General features: G+C 47.6%; 1 protein-coding gene across 5 annotated transcripts in view; it reads left to right on the top strand.

Annotated features, from left to right (window-relative positions):
• Positions 1-21478, top strand: part of TNR (tenascin R) — a 395087-nt gene that overhangs the window by 342263 nt on the left and 31346 nt on the right. For all 5 annotated transcript variants that reach the window (XM_036918087.2, XM_036918086.2, XM_036918089.2 and 2 more), the window contains 7 exons: positions 2267-2452; positions 13505-13594; positions 14655-14918; positions 15509-15778; positions 16940-17059; positions 17956-18102; positions 20630-20749. In XM_036918087.2, the coding sequence (XP_036773982.2) occupies positions 2267-2452; positions 13505-13594; positions 14655-14918; positions 15509-15778; positions 16940-17059; positions 17956-18102; positions 20630-20749 (1197 nt within the window). The remainder of the gene's footprint in view (positions 1-2266; positions 2453-13504; positions 13595-14654; positions 14919-15508; positions 15779-16939; positions 17060-17955; positions 18103-20629; positions 20750-21478) is intronic.

Here is a 21478-nt window from a genome sequence, read left to right as displayed (position 1 = left end):
AAAGGGAAGGACACAGAGGACTGAGTCATTCAGAAAGGCCTCTCTGAGAAGGTGAAGTTTTATCCAAGACCTAAGTCACCTGAGCCATGTGAGGACTGGGGAAAGCATTTTAAGCAAAAGCAGAAGCCAGTGCAAAGGCCCTGAGGTGGGCATTAGTTCAGTGTGCTTCAAAAGTAGGGAAAAAAAAGGCAGTACAACTGAAGCCCAGTAAATCAGGGTGGCCATGTTGTGGACGATGTCTGGGAAGCAGGCAGGGCCAGATCATGTAGAGTCACGTGGGCCATAATTTGGAGTTTGTGATAGGAAGCAACAGGCAAGTTTTAAGCAGGAGAATTGTTTTATCTAATTTATGTTTTAGAGAATAGACATGATTATTACCAGAGGTCACAGCCCTGGGCCCCGCATGAACATCTGTGCCTTACCTCTGGCTTGCTGACTTGCTACAGAAACCAGCCCAGCTCCCACCTACATGGGTGCCCTTCAGGGGCCCCTCCTAGAAGTTAGGCTCAAGACCCAAGGAAACAAACCATTTCAGTCCACCCCAGTCCTGAGATCCCCTTTCCAAGCATTCACTCAATCCTCAAAACAGTACTGACCTCTTTTGAGGCATCATTAACATAGGAAGTGTTCAGTGCTTCAGAGAAAATGCCATCGCCTTCCACAGGACACAGGCCCTAAGGCCAAAAAGAAGAAAACAACAGGCAGTTTCCAAGGTCTGGGATTTTTAGTTACAGAGGGCAACAGATAGGTACAGGACTCAACCTGAACCCCAACCCTAACTTCTTGTTGCTCCAGTTACCAGTTACGTCACCCAGCCCCTTCCCTTATCCCAGCCTCTCTTCCCACCCGAGGTTTAGGGACATGCAGTCCAGAGGGTTCCTCCCACATGCCTGTCTATCCAAGCTCCTCTCTCCATCCAACTGCCAGAGAAATAACACGCACAGCTCGTCAAGAATGCACAGTATCCAGCATGCTAAAGCCACACCGAGTAAGGAAACATTTCTCAGAAAAAGATGCTGCAGAGACATAAATCTGCTAAAAGATTCACCCAATTTACATCACTAAACAGAACACTTCCCACTGAAGCAGCTGCACTCAGATTGATTCACAGCACTCCCATCTTCCCCAAGAACAATTGGTATATACTTGCCTGGCATTTGCAAATTAAAACAGTCTGCTTGAGGTTTCCGAAGAACAAATAGCTGGTCCACTCCAAAGGTAAATTCAAATCTCAAAGACAAAAGCTTTTTAGGATTTTTTAAGTGGGTTTTTCATGCCAGCACCTTATTACCCTGTAAGTTGTTTATTTTATTGCTGCCAAAATAAACCTGAGGAGATGGCCAGTCCTGGGGGAAGATAAGCACCCCAGGATTGTGGGAGAGACTACAATGCCAGTGGCCTCTTCATCGCACGGGAATCTTTGGAATTTCAGAGCATACACATTACAGGTGCCCTGTTGTTGGAATTCAGGGAGAGCTTCAAAGGCAAGAGGAAGTCCGCCAAAGGCTTGGGTACCTATTTGTGCACCAGTGCATCATGCCGTGTGCTTCACATACATTGTCTAACCTTATGACAACCAGAAATGCTGGCATTATTAGCCCATTTTACAGATGTGGCCATCAAGGTCCAGTGAGGTGAAAAGACTTGTCAATGGTCCCATTACAATAAGTGGCAGACCTAGGGATCAAACTAGGGCCTGACTTCAAAGCCCATATTCTTCCCATCATGTCATATCCCCTATATACACTTAGCTTTCTAACCGGAAAACCTTTCATCAGTAATAACCATGTCTATTCCACTGATCCAAGGGAAGGTAAATCAGAACAAAAAGAGCTTATACTTCAAAATCTTGCAATCAGTTGTCTTCTTTTTGCTTGGTGGTCAAATTTGACATTATTCTACCTAAATCACTCAGAAGCTGTTACCGATTTTCTCTGCTGGGGTTTGCCTTACTTAGTTCCAAGCTTCTCATACTAACCAGTTTATTTGTAAACGTCTAGAACACCCCTGGAACTTCAGAATGGGAAGGAGGGAAGGGTAAGGTGTGTTGATATCTACAGTTCATGTGAAATCCTCCAGGCTTCCCATGGAATCTGCTGTGGCTACCCCAGCAGACCAAAGGCTCAGGGGCAGCCCCGGGGTTCAGGCAGATGTGAGGCAGCAGGTCAGGAGGTGTGAGTTCTCACCCCATGGCTTGTTAAAGTTCAAGATGCACAACAAATGCACATCATCTCATGTGGTGCTGGTGATGTCTGACTCTTTTTAGAGATTGACGCTCCCAAGAACCTGCGGGTTGGTTCCCACACAGCAACCAGCCTTGATCTTGAGTGGGACAACAGTGAAGCCGAGGTGCAGGAGTACAAGGTTGTGTACAGCACCCTGGCAGGTGAGCAGTACCATGAGCTGCTGGTGTCCAAGAGTTTCGGTCCAACCACCAGAACCACCCTCACAGGTGAGTGAGCCCTGGCTCCTAAGCACCTCCATTCCTGAGTCCACCTCCTCACAGCCTCTCCCCAGCCCACCCACCTCACATCCAGCCATCGCCAAATCCCATTGACTTACCTGTCAAGTACCTATCACATCTAATCTCCATGGTACTGCCGTCACCTGGTCTATGCAATCATGTCTTGTTTAACCCCTGCAGTGACCACCCCACATTCTCTCCTGTCCCTCTAATTTCCTCTTCACACCATCAACGATTTTTTTCAAAGTGCACTTCTGACTGTGCCATCCCACCATGCATACATGTCAGGGATTTCCCACGGCTCCTGGGATAACCCCCACCCAAGGGCTCACTTCTGTCTCCTCACCCTCCCACATCCCCTGGTGCTCCCTGTGCCCTAGACCCCCAGAGCTGCTGCTTTCAGTCCCTCCAACACCTTTTCCCTCCTCCACAGGGCTCTGAGCACACTGTTCTCACTGCCTGACAGGCTGTGGCACCCCTGCCTCACTAGCCATGTCTGTTTCCCTCCCAGTGCTCAGGTCCCTTGTCCCTGCTCAGGGAGCCTGTCTGGTTTCCAGGCTAGGTCAGGTCATCCTGTCCTGCAGCCTCCTCTCCCTGGGTGCCCCTCCCCTCACAGCACTCCGCAGACTGTCACCTGTGGGTGTGACTGTTCGATTGTCAGTCTCCACTCTACACCTGAAGTTCCGTGAAACTCTGTGCAAGGTGACCCATGTTTGCTTTTGCTCATTATCAACTCCCCTGCATCCAGCACAGTGTCCAATAGTTACTGGATCCTAGATAAGCAACGAATGACTGAATGAGTGAATGAATGAAATGTTAAGCATTCACAATGACTGGGGCATATGGCAAGAAGCCAGTGATAAGGTGAGAGCCTGGTCATGACTTAGATACCCTATAAAGATTCTGGGTTTGTTCTTGAGGGCAGTAGGAGTCACTGAAGGATTTTTTTTTTTTGGTATCATTACTCTACAATTATATGAGAAACATTATGTTTACTAGAGTCCCCCCATCACCAAGTTCCCCCCACATTCCCCATTGCAGTCATTGTCCATCAGTGTAGTAAAATATTATAGAATCATTACTTGTCTTCTCTGTGTTGTACAGCCCTCCCCATGCCCCCCAACACATTATACATGCTAATCATAAGGCCCCCTTTCTTTCCCCCCTCCCCATCCCTCCCTTCCCACCCATCCTCCCCAGTCCCTTTCCCTTTGGTAACTGTTAGTCCATTCTTGGGTTCTGTGAGTCTTCTGGTGTTTTGTTCCCTCAGTTTTTACTTTGTTCTTATACTCCACAGATGAGTGAAATCATTTGATACTTGTCTTTCTCTGCCTGGCTTATTTCACTGAGCATAATACCCTCTAGCTCCATCCATGTTGTTGCAAATGGTAGGATTTGTTTTCTTCTTATGGCTGAACAATATTCTATTGTGTATATGTACCACATCTTCTTTATCCATTCATCTACTGATGGACACTTAGGTTGCTTCCATTTCTTGGCTATTGTAAATAGTGCTGCGATAAACATAGGGGTGCATCTGTCTTTTTCAAACTGGGCTGCTGTATTCTTAGGGTAAATTCCTAGGAGTGGAATTCCTGGGTCAAATGGTATTTCTATTTTGAGCTTTTTGAGGAACCTCCATACTGCTTTCCACAATGATTGAACTAGTTTACATTCCCACCAGCAGTGTAGGAGGGTTCCCCATTCTCCACAACCTCAGTAACATTTGTTGTTGTTGTCTTTTGGATGGTAGCCATCCTTACTGGTGTGAGGTGATATCTCATTGTGGTTTAATTTGCATTTCTCTGATGACTAGCGATGTGGAGCATCTTTTCATGTGCCTGTTGGCCATCTGAATTTCTTCTTTGGAGAAGTGTCTGTTCAGCTCCTCTGCCCATTTTTTAATTGGATTATTTGCTTTTTGTTTGTTGAGGTGTGTGAGCTCTTTATATATTTTAGGTGTCAACCCTTTATCAGATCTGTCATTTATGAATATATTCTCCCATACTGTAGGATGCTTTTTTGTTCTATTGATGGTGTCCTTTGCTGTACAGAAGCTTTTCTCACTGAAGGATTTTTCAATAAGCTCAAGTAATGACTAAATTTGTAATTGGCAGTGTGAATCATGGGTGGGAGGAGAGCATGGCCAGAGAGGAGACCAGACAGGTGGCTGCACTGGAGTCAAAGGGAGAGGGGGTGGTGGTGTGGACTAAGACAATATCCCGGATCACCGTGACACCGGCCAGGAGCACTCCTTGTCCCTACGGGATGTGACCCTGAGACAGACCCATCCAGGAAAATCTGGTAGCCATGGCCAAGGCTACCAATGTGCTCACAGACAGAAACTTTCTCTAACTTATGTCCTAGCTTCCTGCAAAAGCATTTGCTGTCTTAGCAGACAAGGGATATGCAGCAAAGAGTGTGTACAGTAAACAAGAGCAGTATAATCAAAGATGTTTTTCTCCTGCACTGAAATCCCAGAACTCCTTGCCAAATGAGGCCAGTTAAAGTAAATACAACAAATGCTTTTTCCAGACAGATGCACTCCTGAAAACACAGCAAGGAGATGGAAGGATATGCTGACCAAGCAGGTTAATGGGGGCAAATTATACAAAGCAGGAACAGACCAGCTGGTGTAGGGCCTTCACAGAGAGCTGGAGACATTCACAAAAGTTATGCTTAACAAAAAACCTGAAATGATACAGAAGGGAATGGATTCTAAGTGCAGCCCATCTCTGCCTACAGCTGCAGGCTGATTTGGTAATTAGCAATTTACAAAAATGACAGCTAGTTGTTCAGATGGAGGAAACACCATAACATAATGAGTGATATAGAAAAGAATCCAGGCATATCTTCATGATTATTTCCCACTATGGGGAAAAAAGAAGATTCTATCTGCATGTCCATCTATCTTATTCCAAGCACCTTCACATAGTTACAACTTATTTAATCTTCACCACCTCATGAACGATGTCAGCATCCCCATTTTATAGATGAGGAAATTGAGGTTCAGAGAGTTTGGAAACTTGTCCAAGTTTACAGAGCTAGCAAGGGGCACAGCTGTGACTCAAAGGCACTTCTGAGTCCTAATCAAAGCCTCCCAGCCTGTGGCTTATCCCACTAAAGAAGTAAAGTGTCAGGGACAGTCAGACTTAAATGCTGCAGACTTAGAAGGAATGGAAAAATTATTATGGAGGCAAAGGCTTAGGTAGGTAAATTTTTTGGTTCGAGTTGAGCTTATGAAGTAAAACTATAAAACTATAAATATATATTACACATAATTATCCTAGGGAGTTCACTGCTGGGAGATTTATAAAGGCAAATAGTTTTATGTGATTTAAGAAAGGATTATGGGCATGTAAGGAAAGCAAGTATGTTTGTACTTGCTGAGATGCAAATTATAAGGACTGCTGGCTCTCTTGCTGTGGTGCCTGGAGGGAGAGCAGGAAGGACAGTGCAGGGTCCAAGGCAAAATGAAGGAGAAGGTTGACCCCAGCTCTAAGGAGTGTTTTCTCCCTCACCCCCAACTTGGATACTAAAGAGGAGAGGTTTCATACTCCAAGGAGTGCTTTGTTTTGTTTTCTGTGGTTCCAAACACACGTTGCTTATTTGCACATATAATAAATAAGACTCTGGCCATGGTGGGCAGATCGTTCCAGCCTCACCTGCAGCAATTCCTCCCTAGCCAGAGAGAACATGTGGAGTAGAAATGTCAGCTCCTCCCATCCCCCCTCCCTACCTCTTAGTCAAAAATAATTGGGGAACTCATAGATACAGAATAGACTGGTGGTTGCCAGAGGTGTTGGGGCATGGGGGGCAAAATGGATAAAGGGGGTCAAAAGGTACAAATGTCTAATTATAAAATAAGTAAGTCCTGGGGATGTAATATACAGCATAATGGCTGTAGTTAATAGTACTGTATTGTATATTTAAAAGCTGCTAAGAGAGTAGATCTTAAAAGTTTTCAGCACAAGGAAAAAAAGTTTGAAACTATCTATGGTGACAGGTGTTAACTAGACTTATTGTGCAGAATATTTTGCAGTATATACAAATATCAAATGGTTGTGTTGTACACCTGAAGCTAATATAATGTTATATATCAGATATTCCTCAATAAAAAAGAAGAAAAACAATAATCGGCACTCCCAGCAGAAGGTACCATCCTCTACCCCGAGTTTTGTTTGAATGCTCTGCTCTGTGAAGCATGCTAAGAACCAGGACTTCAGATCCTGTAACAGGCACAGCCAGCCACTGCTGTGATTTGGGGCAATTGACTTAATCTTGCTAAGCCTCTGTTGCATTATCTGTAAAAGGGGAACAATATTACATACCTCACAGTGTCATGATGAGGCTTTAATGAGATCATGTATCTAAAGAGTTCCAAGTCGTGCTTCTAACAACGCACTATTCCTTATGTGGCTGATGATGCAGGAGGAGGAGGAGGCTGAGACGAGAAGTCTGTGAGCTATTGGAGATTGTTAGGACTTCCTGTAATGGGTGTGGCACACAGTGGAGAGCCTTGCTTCTCAAAGTGGGGTGTGGGGACCAGCAGCACCCGGGGAGATTTTACAGTCTCTGCCCCCAAGATCTACCAAATCAGAGCCTGCATTTTAGGAGACCCCCAGGTGGTTTGCATGCACATTAAGGGGCACAAAGCACTCATTTAGAGCATGGCTTCTGAAGTCTCCCACTCATGTTTGAGACCAGCTTTATAGATGTGTGTCCTTAGGCAGATCTCTTTAGTTTCCTGTGCTTTGGGTCCCTGGGGTGAAGGACATCGTGTCTGCCTTATAGAGGATGTCATGAGAATTAAATGGAATCAGATATAAATATAGATATGGATACAAATATAGATACTGTACATGCACCCTTAGGATGGAGACTGGTACGTAGTAGACCTGGATCCATAGCAGCCTTTCCCTGGCACAAGTTCACAGCCCCCTTTATTCCCACACCTGACTGTAAACTCTTGAGGTTCTATGGCATCTGTATTTGCTCCTCCCTGCAGAAGCCCTTGTCCCCGCAGCCACCACTGGCCCCTGTGCTGTGGAATGCAGGCCTTCCTGACTCCCAGGCCCTTGAGTCACACAGGGGGCTCCCCGCCACCACCCCAGTGCAGCCTGGCCCCTTCACATTCCTCACCTTTGCAACACAGAGGCCAGGCTGGGGCACAAAATGCCACACATTCCTTTTCCACTGTTCTCTCTAGCAATGCCCAGCAAATTCCCTCTGGAGGAGGAATTTCTTTCTGAACAGCAGATTCAGTGTCTGCAATGATTTCTTTTTTCCTCTGCTCTGGTGGCTTCTGTGTCCTTAATAATAATAATTTTGTTTTAGGCTCGGCCTCTCAGTCCCGGTGACATCTGTTTGGCTTTTGTACCATACCTGGAGGCCCAAAGGGGTCCCAGAGTGTGACCTTCTTCACAGGCTCACCGAGGCGCCTGTGCATTACAAGTGGCAGCACTCACCACACTGCTTCCTGGGCAGTCGTGGAAAACAGCAAACCACACAGAAAACTCCTGGTGGAGGGAGGGAAGGAGGGGAGTGACAGAGAGAGAGAAGGCATAGAGGGCAGCCTCATTCCTTGAATGGAATTTGGTCAGAAAACCCTGCCTGGGACCAGTGCAAATTACCAACCCTGCTCTCTGTCTGAAGTGACTCCTCTGAACCTGTCTTGGGAAAGGCCTGTGGCTGCAGTGTTTTGCCAAGAGGGTAAAAAAGTTTGTTCTCAGCTGCCCACACTCTCTTGCCTGGTCCCCCCTCATGAACAGGAGCCCAAGTTTGAGGAACCCTGTGGCGGGGGCATAGGTAAAGGCGGCTGGCCCATTGGCCATGTGAGCCTAGCCCTCCAGGGCCGGTTCACCTCTGTCCGCCACTTCACAGGGCGCCTGCCTCCTCCTCCTGATGGCACTTCCCACCGGCTTCCTCCCTCTGCATCGAGGCTGCCTCCATCTCTAGTCAAACTGCTAATCAGAAAAATGGTCAACAGGCCTTAGAAAACCCAAGGGCTTGAGGGTTCCTCCCGACACCACAGGACAACACAGGATTGCAAGAAAACAAAGACCCACAGCCAGCCACGCACACAACCTCACACACACACGTTCATTTATGCTCACACGCACAACACAGATGTCTGCTAGCATGACCCAGTCAGGCCGGGCAAGTTGCCGCCTTCAAGGCCCATGGTCCCTGGGGACAAGGAGCGGAGGCCTCTACCAAAGCCCACATTTTCTCCTCAGGGCTCAGAGGGGGTCTCATGGTGAGAAGGTGGGCTCCTCGAGGGGAACGGCCAATTAGCTTGTCCGCAAGAGGATTTTCCATGAAGAAATCCGAGACTCTCAGAGGAGTCCAGCTGGCAAATCAGCCCTGGTCAAGGCATTTGATGTTCACTTCACCCTGTCTGCACTCCCTGACATGCCGGGCACAAACACCAGGCTGAGTGCCAGGCCCTCCGTGCCCTGCAGGCTTTTCTGAGAAGGAGGAGTCGGGCCCTGGGCCTGGGGCAGGGGCCAGCCGGGCCTCACCTCCTTTGGTGAAGTCACAGTGACCCCAAGCGGTCACTCTGGGAAGGCACTCTCTGATCTCGGTGGGAGAGCGGGGAGTGGGCTGCAGAAACCAAAGTAGGAGAGGAGAGAAAAGGCAGAGACCACTGCCCTCCTCCTCCCACAGCTGGCATGGAACGGCATCTGTCCCCTTGTTTGTGTTAAAGGGCTGGGCCAAGGGAACCAGGAGGAAAGCCAGGTGGGAGTTTTTCAGCTCCTGCTTTGGCTTCTTCAGCTGGGAGTGTCTGTTTACAGAAAAGGCCTGGACATGGGACGCCCCTGTAGGACAGCAGGTGATGAGCCGTGAGTCTAAGGTCACTGGCAACAAGAAAGTTGCACCTGATAGTGTTCCTTGGTGTTGTCGTTTTCTTTTTAAATACAAGTGTGTGGGACTGGTCCCTCTCTTAAAGTCACCATGGAATTGGGTGCTTCTCTTGATGCTTAAGCATTATCCTCTCGAGAAGCAGGGAGATGTGTTCAAAAACCCCACTCATGCAGGGAGCCCTGGAGAAGCATGAGCCATTACCCAAGAAGGAAAGGATGACAGCCTGGGGGCTTAGACCTCCATTATAATAAAAAGTAGATTGTTGCCTATTTGGTGTGATTTCAGGGGTTCTTAGAAGGTCGTCTATCTCCAAATATCTTCCCATCCATGAAACCTCTAGTACCCAAATTCCTCATCCTTCATTCCTTACATTAGGTCCCTGGTTTCCATGAGTTATTTCACCAGATCTGCCTTTGTTATTCCTCCTGCCTGCAGTGTCTTTTCCACAAGCAAACGTCCCCTGATCCTCCAAACTCCTGTTCAGATATCCTCTCTTAGAAGTCTCCCCAACACTTCTAACACCACCACCGCCCCTGCCATGCTACTTTCTCCCCACCACTTCCCTGCTGGCAGCAGAAAGCATGAAGAATAGGTTTCCTAACCAGGGGGAAGGGAGTGATTCCACCTTCCTAGAAGTGCGGGTGAGTAGTCCTCTTGCTCTGCACCCCTAAGTAACCCTTCAGGCTCACCATGCCCCAGCCTGCCCACCAGAGAAGTCCATACTTCCTTCCCTCCACCTCCCTTAATTTTTGTCTGGCCTTCAAGGCTCAACTCAAGTCCCTTCCCTGGAAGCCTCCTGAGGCCACTCCAGCTCATGCTGCTCTCACCCCACCTCTGAAATGGGTTTCTTTGGTAGCACCCCATGGCAAAGTACCACATCACTCTCAAACCCCGATTTGCAAACCCCACTCCCCTCTACCAGCCTACAACACTCAGGGATAGACACCATGCTACATGTGTTAGGAAAAATGAGCGACCTGGGTTCCAGGTTTATCATATATCAGCTTTGTGACCTTGGTCAAGGAATGGATTTCTCTGAGCCTCTGTTTGCTCATCAGCAGTGCCATCCCGGCAGAGCTGCAGGGACCTTACATGAGATGACACGCACAAATCCCTCAGACGCTATAGTGCAGACTAGTACTCCTGACCGTAGCCACTCAAAAACTCTCCTTCAATTGTTCTCCTTCCTTTCTCCCCTCCCTTTAATCTTCATTATTCTTATAGATTACCTGTTGCATGCAGCTCAGTGCTTGGCATAGTATGGGTGCTCAATAACTAATTAATTTCCTTCTTCAGTCCGATTGTATCTCATTAAAGGCAAGGGTGATGTCCACTCAGCTCACCCTGGTGTCCCCAGGACACAGCCCTGTGGCCGGCACAAAAGAGGCCCTGATGAGTGAATGGACTGTGTGCTCGGGGAGCTCAGGAAGAATGGGCGTGCAGTGAAAGAGCTGAGAAAAACCATCAACCTCCAAGCTAAACAAAGGAAGTTCTGTAAGGGATGGAGAGCGGCAGTGTCCTATGGGATGAGTTTTCTGAGATATTGTTAAGAAAGGGAACAGAGCCATTTATATGCTACCACTTGCAGGAGTTGGACAGAAAGATAAAGGGAGCATTGATGGAGAACAATGGAATCTTTAAAAAGTGAGAAACCCCTAGGAGTTCTGAGTGCTGGTGTGTTAGTGCACTGCATATGCCTCGGATACACGTTTTCTTCTCCAGCAGAACTGTATTTTACCTGTTGGCAAAGAGCAACAATTCACTTGGAGCACAGGAAGAAAGCTGCTGAAAATCAAAGGAAAACAGCAGGCAGGAACCTATAAGCGAGTCCCACATTCCCATTCCCTAGACAGAAAGCCTGTGAAGAGAGTACTTTAAATTCTGTTCCGCAGTTTTCTCGGAAAAGACAATTCCATTGTAAATTATTGACTATTTCATTTAAGTTTCAAAAATAAGAAACTCAAATGAAAACGTTGTATGTTAGATCCATCGGGCAACGTATAATTTCTGTCTTACTCCCTCGATCTGTCACCCTTCATCTATGTCAGAGAATCTCTACTTCATTACAGGCAATTGAAGGTCTCAATCAGTTGCCTGAGAAAAGTAGTTTATGTCCCAAAGGTAATCTAATTTCTCCAGCCAGGGATGTACCTGGGGCTCACTGAACATACGGACAGAGATAAATATGTGCTTCAAACATATCAGGGGTGTTGTAATCACCCACTCAGTCTAGTGACAGATCCTCAGCCCACCCAGTTGCTCACTGTCACCTGGACACCCTGGGTCACTGGTTCATCAGAGCCTGCAGGCTAAACCACAGCAAAGTGACAACAGGTGTGCTGAGCACCACCGTGTGCCTGCATGGAAGAACACTGAAAAGGACTCAAAATCCTGGAATGGTTCTCGGAGCAAGCTAATCATAATATTGGCTACTATCGCGAGGGGCCAGGCACTGCACTTCACATATGTGGGTTCGCCTACTCCTCACAATGACCCTGAGATAGATACTGTTGTCCTTCCCATTCTACCAGGACAGAAACTCAAAGATGATAAACCGAGTTGCTCAGGCAAGAAGTGGCAGGGCCTGAATGGGAACATAAGCATGGCAGACCTCTATATCTGTCCAATTTCAAAGTTTTCCTCCACTGGTACTGATGCTTTATAGGAAGAAAGAACTGTGGGTTAGGAACTGGTTTATGAAAAGAAAGAGGGCTGATTCCAGTGCACTCCTTCAAGGGATCCTGGTCAGTAAGGGCTGGTAGGTTCTGGTAGGTTCTACTCAAGAATGCATAGGGATCTGAGGGAAGGGTGCAGAACCCTCTGGCTGCAAGGCAGCATTCCCCTTCATTAAACCAAGCTATTTGTAAAGGAAAGGCTGCTCAATGCATTTCCTATCAAAATCATTCCTGTTGTTTCAGGAATCCTGGGGGAGTACAGGGATGCTGGGAGGGGATGAAATGGTGGAAGGGTGGGACACTCCAGTCCCCCTAAAAACCCGAACCCTGAGGCCAGAAGCCTGAGTTACACAGACTTACTTTTGCCTTCATTTCTTCCATAAAAAGATGGTGTGCTGGCTTAAATAATGTTCCCTCCAAAATTCATGTATACCTAGAACCTGTGGATGTGACCTTATTTGGAAATGGGGTCTTCACAGATGAAATCAAGTTGAGAGGAGGCTGTAATGGATTAGGGTGGGCCATAAATCCAGTGTGACTGGTGTCTGTGTAAGAAGAGCAGACACAGACAAGACACCAAGAGAGAAGGGCAAGGGAGGCCCCCCAGACAGCCTTCAGAAGCTGGGGGATGCAAGGAAGGCTCCTCCCCGAGAGCCTCCAGGAGGAACACAGCCCTGCCGACCCATCTCAGACCACAGATTGTGGTCATTTGTTACAGAAGCCATGGGAAATGGACCTGCCAGCAAACAGATCAGTCTGACAATGAATGTGGGAGAGGACAGTAGGCACTGCAGCTGATTCCAGATGTTCTGGGAGGCCCCCAGTTATCCGCCATATTGAACCCCCAAAGGATTTCCCCAGAGCGGCTCACACCCTTTAGTTGACACTTTTTGGCACTTTCTCCATCTTCCCCAGGACTCCCAGAAGTCATCCTAAAATTGAATCCATTGCTTCAATCACAGACCTTGGAGGGAGCCCACAGCACCAGGGCTTCTGCACACCGTACATTAAAGGCCTGACTGCCCGGTGCTCAGAGAGAAAGTCCACCTACTGTTGATCCCTAAAAGGGACCCAGGAGTCCCCATGTGGCCTCAGTTCCTATTTAACTGGTGCAGCCTGGTCCCCAAACACAACATACAATACACACTCCCCCAATTCACAAATGAAGGGAGAAATCCCCTCCACAGTTGCAGCCAACCCAAGGCTCTAAGTACGGCTGGGAGACCTTCCACAGGAGTGCACGCTGCTGAAGCTCACTGACTCGCTGCCTCCCCCAGGAGACCAGCAGCATGAAGGGAGCTCTGCCCTGACCTGTTCATCCAGGATGGACTTTCTCAGTGGTGGGATTGGAATTTCCCAACAGGTACAATCAGGAGGAGATGCAGAAAGGATTACACACCAGCTCTAAACAGGAGTCTCAGGTCATTTGCTTCCCTCCTTTCAGCCTCCCCACCTGACACACACACAGAATAATGCTTGTTTCTGCATCTCCTGGCAGATCTGGTGCCTGGCACTGAGTATGGAGTTGGAATATGTGCTGTCATGAACTTACAACAAAGCATCCCAGCTACTATGAATGCCAGGACTGGTGAGTAGGAAGCTTGGTGTGGTCAAAGGCCAGGATGCTCTGTAAGCCCCAAGAGCCATGGAGATTTGTCCTGGCAAGGACTGGTCAGAAGGCAGTGGCTCCTAGGGCACAGGTCCCTGGGTGACCGTTGTCGGTCTAAGGATAACATCTATCTGCAGTTCTCGGATGCCCTGTGCCTAACCTCTGGCACCTGATATGTCGGATGGAGTCCCGCCCTCTACCCCACAGATCTGTGTGTGGGCCCCCATAGTCTGAAGGGCTGCCCACAGCTGTGCAGAGCAGAGGTGGAAAATCCCAAGTAGGTTGATAGCAGAGCAGGTCATATTTCCTTCTGGACCACCCCACAGCAGGCAGAATGTGGTGTCCCTCACCGTGCATGGCTGAAGCCCTCAGAAAGCCCACAGGGGTGAAGGTCTAGACCTGGAAACAACCTATTAAACCTAAGGGCAGTGGAACCCTTGCTACTGTGGAGCAGCAGTTTTGCTTCCAAATCCTGGGTAAATTTCAGAGTCGCTCTGGTGCCTTAGGTACTAGCAGCCAGGGCTGGGCTGAGGATTTTGAACCAGCCCACTGTCCCGAGGCTCAGTCTAACACAGACAACGTCTCTTGAAAACCACATGGACGTGGGTCCCCAGGAGTCCTCAGCTCCTGTTGCTGGCACACCATGGTCAGGTCAGTCCAAATGGCCTTAGGAACAGGGGTGTCTAGTATTGCCAGGAATGGCATAGCCCTACTTGATGGTAGCTCCTGTTTTGCCCTGGCTGGTTGAGAAGAGCTGGGAGGAAATGAATACAGAGAGCTTGAGAATCAGCAGCCCACTTTGTCCCAGAGGTGGATATATTCCACCTACTGTGTATGCCTTTCTATGTGCCAAGCTCCTGGCATCTTTCAAAGGGATGGTGCTGAACACAATGTGAGAGAAGTGTCAGCAACAACAAGCTAATCCTCATGGTCAACAGGCCTGCTCACAGCTCAGAAATGCACAGGGTGGTCCAGTGCCAATGAATACTGGCCCTCCTGTGGAACTTGTATAAAACAGGCCACTTATGTCAATCCACAGAACTTGACAGTCCCCGAGACCTCATGGTGACAGCCTCCTCAGAGACCTCCATCTCCCTCATCTGGACCAAGGCCAGTGGCCCCATCGACCACTACCGAATTACCTTTACCCCGTCCTCTGGCGTTGCCTCAGAAGTCACTGTGCCCAAGGACAGGACCTCGCACACACTGACAGATCTAGAGCCCGGGGCAGAGTACATCATTTCAATCACCGCTGAGAGGGGTCGGCAACAGAGCTTCGAGTCCACTGTGGATGCCTTCACAGGTACCAGGGCAGCAGAAAGCCCTGCAGGTTCAAGGACCAGCGATCTTAGTGTGAGAAACTCCTCCAGGCAGCCCACTCTCCCAGTGCCCCATTGCCTTTAGAGAAAGGAGAGATGTGGGTTGAGAAAGAAAAGAGAGAGGAGGAACTAATAAATACGTCAAGAGGGAACAGCTGGAAGTAAAGGGGAGAGATGAGCGAGGCCACCGACAGGCCTGAAAGTTTGTGTCTGATTTCCTAGAGCTTAGACACAGTGGTTGGTTCTGCCCAGCTCTCCCCACCTGGACTAAATCCGTGGGTGCTCAGAGGATCCATGGGTCAGGTGAAATTCCTTCCAGTATAGAGTTTTAGAATCCTGAGCTGGTATTATAAATAATGCATAGAAGTAATGCTGGTTTCACCCTGCTAAGGGCATTCAGTTTTCAGTAAATGGCTCAGAGAAAGGAGAGTGGACAGGACTGGAGAGGGAGGAAGTGGAAGCTCTCACCCCGATTTGCAAGGAAAGCAGATCCCCTCAGTTGGGTGGCTTTTCTAGCCCAGGGCCCCTCTGCCTCATCAGTGTTTCAGAACCACCCATCTCCTCTGCTTTGCAGGCTTCCGCTCCATCTCCCATTTGCACTTTTCTCACGTGACCTCCTCCAGTGTGAACATCACCTGGAGTGACCCATCCCCCCCAGCAGACAGACTTATCGTGAACTACAGCCCCCGGGATGAAGAGGAAGAGATGATGGAGGTCTCTCTGGATGCCACCAAGAGGCATGTTGTCCTGATGGGCCTGCAGCCAGCCACTGAATATATCGTGAACCTGGTGGCAGTCCATGGCACAGTGACATCTGAGCCCATCGTGGGCTCCATCACCACAGGTGAGGCTGGGGGACTTGACAGCAGGTAGTAAAGGGGGTTCCCACAGGAACCTTTGATAAGGCAATGAAGTTTGCAAAGAGAAATGCCCAAGGAGTAGGGGACTGCCTCCTTTGGCTAGAGGGGTCTGTGAGCTGTTCTGAAACAGCCACTTCTTCCAAGGCTACACAAAGTGCCTAAGACAGGAAACTTCCATTAAAAAGGGAAGGCAGACTCAATGTCCTGAGGAGACCAGGGCTTGAAGGCACTGGTCCTGGGTCCTTCCGCCACCAGCCTAGGAGAAAGCCCTGGAGAAAGCTAGTCTCTAAGAGGAAAGCCTTCTACAGTGAGGAGACATCTGTTCCTGTTCTGGAGGGCCACCTCCTGACTGCCCTTAAAGGTCACTGACACAAATGATGCTTCCTCAGAATCATACGGGACTAGCATGCAGCCACATGAGGACCGAGTACTCAGAGAACAGGGTTGATTTACATGCTTCTGGAAAACATGGGCACTCTGAGATCAATTGAATCATGCTCATTGCATTACTCCCAAATACAATCCCAAATGTGAGTGTGCATGTAGGTGAGGACATGTGTGTTTGGACCTACTGACAAGAACTCACAAACTAAACAAGTTGTCTAACCACTCAGCTGGTTTCAACCCTGTGATCCTCTAGTAGTTAAAAAAATAACATGTACAGTATGAATGAAATACAGTTTGGGAAAGTGGGTTTTTTGGACTCATGCTTTCAAGTCCTTCTATAGTCAGGAGGCAGTTTTTCCAAATGGAAGCAAAGGTGGCTGCTAAAAAACAATAGACAGAGACAGAGTTCATTTGTTCAGAGAAGTTGCCCTGAAAAAATGACCATGTTACTCCCAGTTCAAAATAAAACAAATGTAAAGGAAAGTCTCCCATTGGCCTTCAGATATGTAACAGTTGCTATACAAGCAGACCTTGGCCACTCAACTTTACGTTGTTGAATATTCTTCATGAACATGACTTTGACCATACCGCTGAGGCTGCAGGTGCGACTTCAGCCTTACTGTGGTTTTAAGGATGGCCTAGTACAAAACAAGGTCTTGTCTGGGGCACCATGAGCTCTTGATCCACATAAAACCAAGGATAGGAATTTCTTTTTCACTTTGTGCCTTCTTTTTCCCACAACCACTGGGTCCTTGTAGGAATCGATCCTCCCAAAGACATCACTATTAGCAATGTGACCAAGGACTCAGTTGTGGTCTCCTGGAGCCCTCCTGCTGCATCTTTTGATTACTACCGAGTTTCATATCGGCCAACACAAGGTAATAGAATTATTTGATTTCTCAAAAATGAATGACATTTGGAGCTGAGAGAACTAGCATATCCCAGAGGACCCCATCCCCGCCTGGATCTGTCCTCTTCTCTCTGGCATGCCCCATCAGAAGGAGAGAGGGTGGGTGAGGAGCAGCCAAGAGACCCTACGCTCACCAACTCCTCTCACAGAAGGCCTGGGAACATCCGCCCAGAAAGCAGGCCCTTCACCAGCAGTGAACCATGGTAGCTGATCACCACTATCTAGGCAGTGTAGGGAGAAACAAAGAACTCTAAGAGAATCTGCCAGGAGCCAGGTTCCTGTGTACTTCCCTGCAAGAGGTTAGTCTGTGACTAGAACCCTGGGGGATGCCTACAACCAGCTGTGCCAGATGGAGCGCCAGAGGGGACCACAGTTGTGGTGGTCCTGTTTCTGCCACTCCGGCCAAGTTATGAGTCAGAGGAAGTTGGCCCAGATCTCCCTACCTCCCACCAGTTCTTGTTGGTACATGTAGCGTTGTCAGCAAAAGGAGGGAACAGTCACTTCCAGAGGGGTAGTTTTGCAGCCTGCTTGTCTCCAGGCTTTACAGACTGCCCTTTGCAGCCATGCTGTCCACACTGCCTTAAGAAGACTAGCTCACTAGAAAACCACCTTATAAGTAGTTCCTTTTTCATTGCTCCAAGGAGCCTAAAAAATGAGGGGGTGAGACCGGCATGCAAGACCTCTTCCAGCCCCAACATCCCCAGTCCATGAACCATTTCCCTGCCCGCCCCGCTGAGTGCCAATCCTTGCACCCATCCATGCCTCCTGATCCAAGTGCTGCCAGAGCTCCCATGCAGACTGTACCGGGAGCCGCGTTGATGTGGGATCTGCTGACCTTTACCTGTGGCTTCCGTTCCTCTTTAGTGGGACGGCTGGACAGCTCAGTGGTGCCCAACACTGTGACGGAATTCACCATCACCAAGCTGTACCCAGCTACTGAATATGAAATCAGCCTCAACAGCGTGCGGGGACGGGAGGAGAGTGAGCGCATCTGCACCCTCATTCACACAGGTAGGCATGGGCCAGTCGTGGCCCCATCGGGACCCTGGCTGAGGACCGCAACAGGCACAAGAGGCGAGAAGTGAATTGTTCAAGCTGACACAGAGGACGCTGGCCCTGGGCTCGGAGTCTCCACTCCTCGAGTCTAACAAAGAAGTCTGTGATTTCTCTCTGTCCCTGGTATTCCTCTCTAATGCTAGGAGTTCAGAAAGTAACACTCTTAAGAGTCTTACTAGCTCAGGTTAGAAATTTTGTCACAGACTTTCCAATATGAAAGGTTGCCTTTTAAAAATACATGATGGAGATGAATTCCAGAAGAGACAACTGAATCATCCCAAATACAGCTTTTTACAAGACTCAGACAAGGACGTTTCACCCCAGAGAAGGAAAGTATTATTCCAGTAACACCCCCTGGGGTCATGAAACTCCTCATCCTATAGGGTCAGAAACCACCAAGCACTTCCTTCATTTACTGCTGCACTATGCTCCAGAAAGGAGGAAGGTGGTGGTCTTCCTTTGGAAAATGAGCCCCTTGCATAGGCCTGAGGACAGCCCCACTGCCCCTCCTTCTCTGCCCTTCTGTCAGCCCACTGTACAGAAGTAGGAAAGATTTGCTCTAGAAGTCAGCAGAGGGGACAGTCAATGTTTTCTGTCCCCAACTCCCAGATGCAGCCTCCCAGTTAGGTGACGGTTCTCATAGCACAGTGAGAAACATTCAGTTTGCCTCATTTGCAGAACAACTGGATTTCCTGAGGTTACTTAATTTCCTTAGAGAATGGTATTTCCTGAATGAGGGAACTGGCAATTCCTCAGTGGTTTTGTATAGGCTCCTACAAGCCCAGGAACATCTGTAAGGTAATGGCCAAAGAAACATTCCTTCAGAAACTCAAAAAATTATTCTTCTGGGAGACTATGTAGGATGTTCTAATCTTCCCTAGACTCCTTCCAGGTCTATGACTACAGATAAGTCAGTTATGTTTTGGCATCAGTCTTACCCTTTCTATCAAATTATCTGTGGCCATTAAAGAATCAAGAAATATTGACCCAAAATGATGCCCAAAGAGGCTCCCCTTGAACCTTCCTGACAGTCTTAGCAATTCATAAATAAATTAGGCTTTTTCAGGACAATAAAAAGGATTTCAAGAGCCTCCTGCCTCCAAGATAAAAGAGAAGAACAGCAACTGAGGTCAAAAACCTCATTCCTTGGATTCTTGGTCTTAAGCAATAAATATTTCTAAAGCAGATATTCAGTAGTGCACCAACCCAAACTGTCCTCCTTCAAATTCAGGCAGAGCTATTTTGGCAGCTCCTAATAACCAGATTGCTCACAGAAATGCCTTATTTTGTTATTGTTTGTTATTGTTTTACCATGAAGTTGATGATTTTACAACTTTTGGAAATGAATAGGAAAGGAATAGTCTTTCAGGGTCTCATGCTTAATCTCACAGAGAATAAGCTAACTGTAGTCTGAGGAGGCTTTTCTTCTTTTCCTCTTTGCCTCTTCTCATAAGGTTGTATTTTGAAGAACCCATTGAAGGCACAAATTATGGAAAAGATTCAGATGTTAAAACTGCAAAAATATTTCATGGTTGTTGCTTTGAAATGAGGGACATAGGCAGGCAACAAAATCCTTCAATTAGAGAACAGGGCCAAGTCAACAGCACATCTTGGTCTCCAAAAGTAAATTGCATGACACTCAGGTTGAGCTGATACCTAAACAATTGTAATAACATCTGTTTCTAAAATAAATCCCAACTTTATGGAAGGGAGGCACAGTAAGTAAACAAAGGCCTTGAGCATAGGAAAGTGAGAACAGAAACATGGATCTAAGATGAGAAACTCCATTCCCCCAATAGGCACACTTGGCTTTAAGTCTAGAAGAATCCCCTTGACTCTGTGCTGCAACAAGGATACCCAGTACTCAGTACAGAATGAGCCTTGTGTATAGTAAAGAAGAATTTAGCAGTCAGATATAACCTTACAGGCACTAGGTCCCATTCAGTCATTCCACAGGATTTATTAAGTACCTTCTCAGTTCTAGGGGCTGGGGTGCTCCTTGACTTCATGGAGTCCCCACCACACTTCCTGAAGTTCACTAACAGAGATTGCTCCACAAAGCATGCCCCTTATACTTAGGAAAGTGCAAATAGCCTGGGAAGCATATTATCTCATTAATTAAAGAAATATAACATTTTTAGTTTCTTCATCCAAGTTTAAATGTCTACAACACAACAGCTACACCTTGGAATCCCTCATGCACCTGACAGGACTCTGCACATAAGAAGCTAATGAATGAATTAGAAAGAAGATCTAGGGGCAATCAAGGTAGAACTGGGCACTTGGGAGGAAGGAGGAAGGGGAGAAGAGGAAAGGGCTGTGGAATCGGAAGGCGAGAAGGCAGAGAGGTCTCCCCCCCGTCATTTTGTATGGCAAAGCAGCCGACAAGCATCACAGGTGAACTATAGCAGGAGACAGTTTGCTGTACTTCCAACCTGCAGTTCCTCTGACCTTTGCCAGACACTCTCCTACTCTGTTTCAGCCATGGACAGCCCTGTGGGTCTGACTGCCACCAGCGTCACCCCGACAGGAGCTCTGCTGCAGTGGAAAGCACCGGCGGGGGAGGTGGAGAGCTACGTCCTTGTTCTCACACACTTTGCAGGTGGGTTTCTGTGGGGGCTTGTGCATCAGGCAGGTGGGAATGGCTGGGACTGGGGCTGAAACCAGTTAAAAATATAACAACATTTTATAAATCTCAGGAAAAATTAGAAGTTTTCCTGCTTTAATTTCACTGTATAGCCCTTAAGATGTCCCCAAATTCTGCAAACGGTATCGTCTATGGGAACTGAGCAAGTGCATCTGTAAGGGACAAGAAGCTCATGTAACCAAGGGCAAATATAAAAACAGAGAAATAGCACTTGGAAGACAAAACTCAGAATTGAGCTAAGACTTTTCCCAAACGCTACAGGCAAGAAAGTAGACATTTTTAGATATTTACAGACCAACCAAAACACTAAAGGACCGTGGTTGGAGCAGATAAAACATGATAAAGGGTGGCAAAGAATGCAGAACTACTGAACTCTTTAGTCTGTTGCTTTAGTCTTCTCTCCCCATATCCAACCTAAAGGTGGAGCCAACATGGAAAGATCTTGAGTTTCAATGCCTTCCTCCCCATGCTGGCTCACCTTATGCCATTTGAAATTGAAAAGAGAAGCTCAAAGCAAAGCAGTGTTGAGTGGTGCAAGTGCCTAGGCCTAGGAAAATTATTTCCTTGCCTAAATTACACACGTGATCACAGAATTGTTGTGGGTTTTAGTCAGGAATCCAGAGAACCAAGATACCAGGACACAGAAATCAAGCAGATGTCTTCATTTTCAAAAATAATAGAGAA

This window comes from Manis pentadactyla, chromosome 9, assembly GCF_030020395.1.
Source record: "Manis pentadactyla isolate mManPen7 chromosome 9, mManPen7.hap1, whole genome shotgun sequence".
NCBI lineage: Eukaryota > Metazoa > Chordata > Mammalia > Pholidota > Manidae > Manis > Manis pentadactyla.
This window is presented reverse-complemented; position numbering and strand designations above follow the sequence as displayed.